Raw genomic sequence first — 7,971 nt, forward strand, 5'->3', positions numbered from 1 at the left:
CAGTAGTTTTTGGCAAACCGTACGCTAGTGCGTTCAATACAGAGGTCAGCTTTGTAGCCTTAAAAACATCACCTGTGGCGTTCCCCAGGGAACAAAGTTAGGACCCGGTATATTTACTGTGATGGTTAATGACGCTGCCGAAACTACTTCTGATCGATGGAAATTTGTTAATGATCTCATCTTGGCAGAGATCACTAACACTGAAGCCAAAACAAAATCAAAGTACCAAAAGCTTCAACACCATAGATGCTTTAGATAATTGTGCAAGGTCAACGATATGCTGCCGAAGCCAGCCAAATGTCATGTTTTGCATGTAATTTTTTTGAAAAATCCTGTCCAACTCCCACAACCTTCTCTTGGTGGTGAGGTCTTTCAAACTGTCGATCACATGAAGGTACTTGGTTTGGAAATTCAAAATAATCTGGGTTGGGACATAAAAGTTAAAAACTGATTTTACAGAAAACGTTTAAATGTCGGATTATATAAAGGGTATAAAAACGTTTTAATAACATTCATAAAACATTTTTGAAACGTGATGCAAATCATTCTAACAGAACGTTATTTAAGTGTTGACAAAATATTTTGCAAAAATGTTTGCCCAAAATATTTTGCACAAAATGTTGGCCCAAAATATTTTGCAAAAATGTTTGCCCAAAATATTTTATAACCCGACATTTTTATATAACACGACATTTCAAATGTTATTACAAAGTTTTGAAGAACACGTTTTAAGAACATTTTTGTACTTCCATTTCGTTCACTTCTCTTACAGGTAGTTGCTCTTCCACGTCTTCACTTCATACTTGACTGTCTATTCAGTTTGGCATATTTGTTATTTCGCGTCGATGGGTTGTTCATCATGGTGATCCTGGTTTTATTTCTTTGATGACAGGCCTCGCGAACATTCTCACTAAGCCTCCTTTCACTTGGTGGGTCCTTGTAATGTGCACAGTCTCTTCTATGATATTGCTGATGTCTGGACCACAGTCCTTCCACATCAGTTTCTTCAAGTTGAAGAAGAGGTTCAAAGACTCAAAGGCTTAGGTTGCGGAGATGTGTTTTCTAGAAATTCACAGAAAATTGCAGGACGATACGTATTTGTAAGCGAAAGAGAAGCACTTTTTACTATCGCTATGGAAAATCTAAAATTCGATCCTAATGGGCAACACAACGAGCGCCTATACGTTTTGTACACAAACTGTTCAATTCGGTACTTGCCATTCAAAATAAAAACCAGCTTCACAATATTACAATGTCAGACTGAAGAAGCATTTTAAAGGTAGCCTATGTCAATAACTCGTATTAATGTAAGTAGCAGAGATTTCTTTTTCCTGCCTTTCATTCACCGTATAACGAAGAGCCTTCTTTTTCCGGTCACTTCGTTTCAAAGTATACTGTACAACAATAATAAAGATGATGAACATAAGGAAAAGAAATCCAATAAGCGAGAGGAGTGCCACCCACCATGGTTCCAAAGAGAGTTGTGTTGTAGCTGCATCTGTGAATTTAAATATGGAGAGAATAATTTTATGGATGAATTCATACTTTTGTGTTGTTACTATTACTTACCATGTAACTCATAACTACGAGTGTTGGTCAGTATGTAATGAAAGTTGACATTTGACCCCATGTATTGAATACCGTATATAGGTGGAATTTCGTTATGATCATATAAAGACTGTACCTTTTCTTTCAAACCACTTATGTATACAAGATACCATATACTTGATTACGTATCAGCATTAGCATAAAATCAATAAACTGGGGACACTGCCAAATCACGCAAAAGTCGCGCCTTTTAAATTACAGCGGATGCCGAGAACAGCAAAAGTACATGGTCCATATGCCTAGTTTTGGGCAGTAATAAACATTGGGTCATGGATGTGCTTTTGGTGAAATATGAGACTTGACATTAAACTTGGGTGGAAGTTATTACAAATGACATTGATTATCTCCAAAATGAACAGAGGAAAATAATGACTGCTCACGTCATGTGTAAGAGTTGGTGCAATTGACAAGAGAAGTAGTCGCATTCCGTTCCCTCAATATCGATAAACCAGTCGTCTCTGTTTATAAACATTGATGTCACTTCATCTATAACCAATTAGGCCCTACAATCTTTTTTAGCCACCACCCCCTTACAAACATCTGGATCCGCACTTGGTGTGATCCTATATATATCAATATGGGGAGTTTTCAGGCTCCTTCTTAATGATGGCGTAGTCAAATACAGCTTGACATGGCAGATTTGAAATCAGTATATCCTGATTTAACGATAATAACTTTGTTGCCAACTTTTACGAAAGCTTGCCGAACGCAGTTTATAAATAAACACGTATTTTATTTTTTTTTAAACATTTATGGTTGTTTTATGGTATGTGATTTAAAATCATTTGCAATGCGCTGATTATCTATCACCATGATCAAGTGACTAAGTCACAGCTTTCAAACAACTACTGGGTGACTCAAAACTTTCATAATCTTTTCTTTTCACCTATACTTACTGTTATTACACTTTGTGTCTTCGCATGCGCACATAAAACCGTCGTCTAAGTCAATACACTTCTCTCCACTTTTACATGGACTTGATTTACACTCGTTGATAGCTGGAATTAAACCAAAATTAAATGCGATATGTAAGATAATGGGTGGGGTTTTTTCTCAAAAACTGTGTCAAAGGCCTTTCTTAAGTCGAAATTGGTTACACCCATTACATTACCATTTAGTAGCATCATATCAGTCTTCAAACTTGCGCTTGGTCGACTCAACGCCATGATATTTTGATAAAATAATAAACTATTTTTCCGATAAAAAAAAAAAGTTCGATGATAATATATTATTACAGTTCCGAAAATGAAAGTATACCTATCACTAAAAGGCGGGTGTGTAAAGGGTAACTTATATATTTCGCGGTATGAGTCGAAAGTAAACTTACCCTTAGTTTGGCAGTTGCTACCTAGCCATCCAGCATGACATATACACATATATCCAGCCACTCCATCCCTTCTCCTCTCGCAGACCCCTCCATTCTGGCATGGCATATCATTGACACACTTGGCCTTGACAATACTACAGTCATCACCAGTGAATTCCTGAAGGCACTCGCAGATATTGCTGTCAGTCCCAATCAATTCATAACATGTACCTCCGTTCAGACAGGGGTTAGTAGGACATTCCTTCAAAACTGTGAAACATAGTATAGCATTAATCTGTTAAAGAGATTGAAGAAGCGTGTCCTGTAAAATGTGTTCATTTGTGTTTTAGGGTGAAGATGACTGGAACAACTCACCATGGAAATGCTCAACTCACCTGAGGCCCTTGGAGTTTATTGTGACGGAATTGGAAAAGGCAAACTTTATGCCATATAAGTTTTCACAAACAAAATTCTATTAACAATATTCCATTAAAGTCATTATTGTGTCATATTTTGGAGATGAAAAACTGCAAAACAATTTTCCAAGGGTTCATCACATGTTGTTTTATATTCGACATCCCAATCCATAAATAGTCCTGACTTTATTTACTGTGATTACATGACAAAGGGGATTCCCAACTTTCATGAAATAGCTTTCAATTGTAAACAAACATAAAGGATCAAATTAAATTACTCAGGACACGTCACAATTCCGACACATCTCACTCATATGTCTCTTATTGTCAAAATAATGTGTTATGTTAAACAATCATATCAAAATTTGTCTTGGATTGGTTATATTATGGCTCTAGCTTGTGAATGTAATTGTTACATTTGAATAAAAAGTACAAATAAATAAATTTCAGTATTTTTTTATATATATATTTTAATATACAGCGTTTTAAATTTATTCGGCTGCCACTAGGATAATTCACCATGTGGCTGCCAACAACAACGGTGGAGGTACTGGGTGACTAACCGCTCCCCATTATACATCTGTGTGGAACAAGCGAGATAAAGTGTCTTGAGCAAGGTCGCAACACGTTAGCCCGGGGTTCGCACCGGGCATCATCAACGACTGCTGATATTCCCACCTGATTATTTATTCACAAGGTTCAACGTCCTGTGTACGCTTTACTGTTGCGACAAAAGTTGAAGACACGCAAACTTACGGATATCTGCCGCTGCGACAAAACGTCGAGAGGCCAAAGAGCCCTGAACAAAGCTTATCATTTCAAAGGACATTCACACGCATAACCAAAATCGTCGGGAGAATCAAAAATCGTAGCAGATATTTGCAGCGAAGCTAGACCTGAAAACGTAGCAGAGAACCGACTGTCGCACCCAACGAAGAACCGAAAACCCCGCATTTATCAAAACGGGGCAAAACATCGTCTGACGTTGTACACCTGATACACGTACGTGCACTTACCCGGACACATCTGGTTAGATTGTGGTCTTCTAATCGTTCCATTATAACACCTGCAGAAGTAATTTGGATAAACTCCAATGTCATGATCTATTTCGCAGGTCTCGTGTGTTCCGCATGGATTTGAGTCACAATATTGTTCTATAATCATAAGCAAAATAGTACCAATAGTATCATACTTAAAGGAGGATTTCGTGATCCTAGCATTCTCTTTTTATGACATTTTTCAGTAGGTATCCACGAAAAAAGCTTATTCCCAAAATTTCAGTTGATTCTGATTTTGCGTTTGCGAGTTACGCATGATTATGTGTATTACACTGCTCCATAGACAATGTGTTGTCATTTCATTCTGGTATGCCAGAACGAAATTCAAATTTGGCGATATTTTTGCTAAACGAATTAATCTGCAAGAAATATTTGGAACATAAACATTGTGTAGCCAGAGGTTTCCAGTGATATAAAAATCTCAACTTTTTTTGATCACAAAATGCCCTTTTAATATGATGATTATTCATATTATTTCTTGTAACTGATCAACATGAAAGCCGAAGTGATTGACAATTCCTGACCCTGTTAACATTTTACAAAATACAAAAAATATATTTGTCATTCAAGGATAATGATGAGGCGAAGGGTGAGTGGATGTGGGTTGTGCGTATCGTAGGGTGTGTGTGTCGGGTGGGGTGAGTCAGCGGCTGTGCGGGTGTGAGTGGATATGAGGAGGGCGTTAGTGTGGGTATGGATGTGAGGTGTGGTATATAGTTTTTGTCGCACGAAGAATAATCTTCATGAGTCTTATCATAATGTTTTCATCATTTTACCGTCACAAAGCTTCCCTCCGTGTCCTCCTGTATCTGTGCAAACACATAAAAATGGTAGATCGCCTTCTCCATAGAAACATGCTCCTTCATTTCTACACGGGTTCGGTTTGCATACGTCAATATCTGGATTGAACAGAATAATCGATAAGCAGTTTTGGTGCACCATGTGTAAAAATTAGTGCGCGTCAGTATGAACTTTTTCTTGTAATTTTATTATCTCATAAATGCAGCCGTATCTTATGGCAGGAAATTAACTCAACAAGTTTATGAATTAAGGTCTTGAGTTTAAGCAAAATGTAGAAAATTATACTCTAGAATTGAGTGACGTATTGAAATATTACAGAGTATAATGCATTTTCTTTGATAAATCGGTTCTCCACTACGATTTGTTGCCCAAATGGTAAGCTTTGTCCGGGGCATTCAATGGTGGGTATGTTGATGTGTTGCCACAGCAATGTCAATTGCAGTCAAAGTTTACAACAAGATTACTCGATCCAATACAATTCTGATTAAGTCCCCAGTCACAATTCTGATGAAGTTTCACGAATGTGGTAATGAAAAATTAAAGTAAGTCACTATTATGCTGAGAGAACTGTTTGAAACATTACAAGTTTATAATAAGATCCTGCTATTTTTAATAGAGTCCGAGATCACGTTGACCCAACTTTTAAGGGAAAATCAGGCTGGAATTTCTTAAGGGAGAAGGCTTGATTTCGTCAAGGTAGAAGTCGTGCCAGCAGATCCATATTATTAGAAGGTTCATGTATGGTTTCCAAGATTACCAGCTTCCTCTTATAATCACATTTATAGGTTGTAAGAAGGCCTTTGATTCCATCAACAGGAAGGTTAGCAATGCGACATTATGGAAAATAATACTAGAAGGTGTGTTCAACGCTATATGTCTGCTATAAGAACTAAAAGGTGCGACAATGGTGGATGGCAACATCTCCCATCCTTTTGATGCCTCCATGGTTTTGCAGTGTGATGTTCTGGTTCCATTCCTATTTAGTGTCAGTAGACTTTCTGCCACCTCCGATCTTGACTCAGGGGTTGTAACACATCCTCGCCGCTCCGATCGTTACTATTATCGACATTTGTCTACCGGAGGAGGAGTCTGCTAGAAGATATGCTCTCTACTAGCAACTCATGGCAATTCGCCAGCGAAGTGGTTACGTAACTCCCTAGTAACTGGATTCACGCGCTCTCAATTGATACATGTAGTACATGCCATAGACCTTTTGTTGCGATCATTTCGATCGTGTTGTAGAACTCAAAAGCGTGATCCAGTTGACATGCTGATAATCGGATTACACGTAACACTTCGCTGGCGAATAGAAGACCGGGACGTCCAAACATCTCCTATGTGACCTACATTCAACGTGTGCTAGGGTATGATGAAGGCATTCAATCAGAACAGACAGTCGCACTTGCCAAAGATCCGCACTGTGTGTGGAAAAATCTCCCAGAAGAAATCTTGTAGTTTCCTGCTCCACAGCCGAAGGATGTTGATGATTGCCGTAGCGTTTGTCGCAATGGCAAACCACACTCAAAACGGTGAACTATTATCAACAAGAACTATTATCAACTACTATCAATGAGTCGGTATCCACATCCAATTATAGTGGCATGCTGTGGATGTCCGCTGCTCTCTTGTAAAGGGTAACGCTCGCCATATTAAGTCATTATCACCATGTTTTCTCTGGTCGTCTTATCATTAATAAGGAACAAGGAACAAAGATAAATGTGCACTGAGACCAATGCATTCAAATATCGCCGATTCATTTTATATTTTAAAAAAAACTGAAATAAAACATAGTATTTATAATGAAAAAATGTGAAAGTGCATGTTACCTTGACATGTCAGTCCTGTCCATCCATTTACGCATGCGCATGAATATGTTACGTCGTCTGTGGATGAACATGTACCGCCATTTAGACAAGGATTCGAGTCACATGGTACGACTGAAACAAAATTGTATGCAGATCAGTTGTTCAATTTTAACTTTTCAAGATGCACGAAGTATGACAATTGACTTTAACACACATGGTAACAACTAAGGCGGGTCCGAAAGGAGTAATGACCTATAGCGGTGTCTGCATTCAAATATTGAGACAAATAAAGGTGACACACATGAGGAGCAGTAAGAGAAATGTAGGCATGGTATATTACTTTCAAAACAATATATAATATATGGCTTACGTCTTAATACTGGGTTACTTTGCACACCAAAGTAGAAATATTTGACATCATTAGCTGAGTCGCGGACTTCCACTGTCCCCCTGAAATGTTATAATAACATATTAAGAACAACAATCAGATTCTTCTATCTTTTGTAATCAATAGTTAATGGCATTCAGCTTCGATAATGATCGTGATAATAAAATAAATTTAAATATATATTCGTAGTAAGTCAGCACTCAAAGTGAGTGACCTTCCGGGGAACTGCCCACGGTCTTGGCTCTAGCTCTGTCTCGGGGTTTTCCTTACTTTACCCGTTTATCATAATTCTTAAACACTTGAGAATGTTATTGTAATTTTATTGGTTCTTACCCGTGTTACGTGACACGATATAACACGGTTCAGCGCGTGACGCGCTATTTTGACCAATCTGAGACGCATAGCAATAACGGGACTGATCGATTCTAAGATTTGGGTAATTCCATGTAAAGTGTAGGATTTAATTTGATTAACATTTGGTACACTTATGATTGAAATATTATAGAATATACCCAGTGGGCTCAGGTTAAGATTTCGACGTTTAATCAACGTTGATACAACGTCGAAGTTTCAACCTAACCTGATTTCA

The 7,971-nt window shown here is 37.9% G+C and overlaps 1 protein-coding gene across 1 annotated transcript; it reads right to left on the reverse strand.

Moving 5' to 3' along the window:
* Window positions 1-750: 750 nt before the first annotated feature.
* Window positions 751-7,450, reverse strand: LOC140154334 (EGF-like repeat and discoidin I-like domain-containing protein 3). Its single transcript, XM_072176905.1, has 7 exons — window positions 7,365-7,450; window positions 7,016-7,126; window positions 5,165-5,287; window positions 4,347-4,484; window positions 2,936-3,184; window positions 2,505-2,606; window positions 751-1,498 (listed from the first exon to the last, which is right to left on the reverse strand). Exons 4-7 carry the CDS (start codon window positions 4,354-4,356, stop codon window positions 1,290-1,292), a joined length of 570 nt encoding a protein of 189 aa, XP_072033006.1. The 5' UTR covers window positions 4,357-4,484; window positions 5,165-5,287; window positions 7,016-7,126; window positions 7,365-7,450; the 3' UTR covers window positions 751-1,289.
* Between the last annotated feature and the right edge of the window lie 521 nt (window positions 7,451-7,971).

The sequence above is a fragment of the Amphiura filiformis genome, chromosome 6, assembly GCF_039555335.1.
Source record: "Amphiura filiformis chromosome 6, Afil_fr2py, whole genome shotgun sequence".
In the NCBI taxonomy this organism is placed as follows: domain Eukaryota; kingdom Metazoa; phylum Echinodermata; class Ophiuroidea; order Amphilepidida; family Amphiuridae; genus Amphiura; species Amphiura filiformis.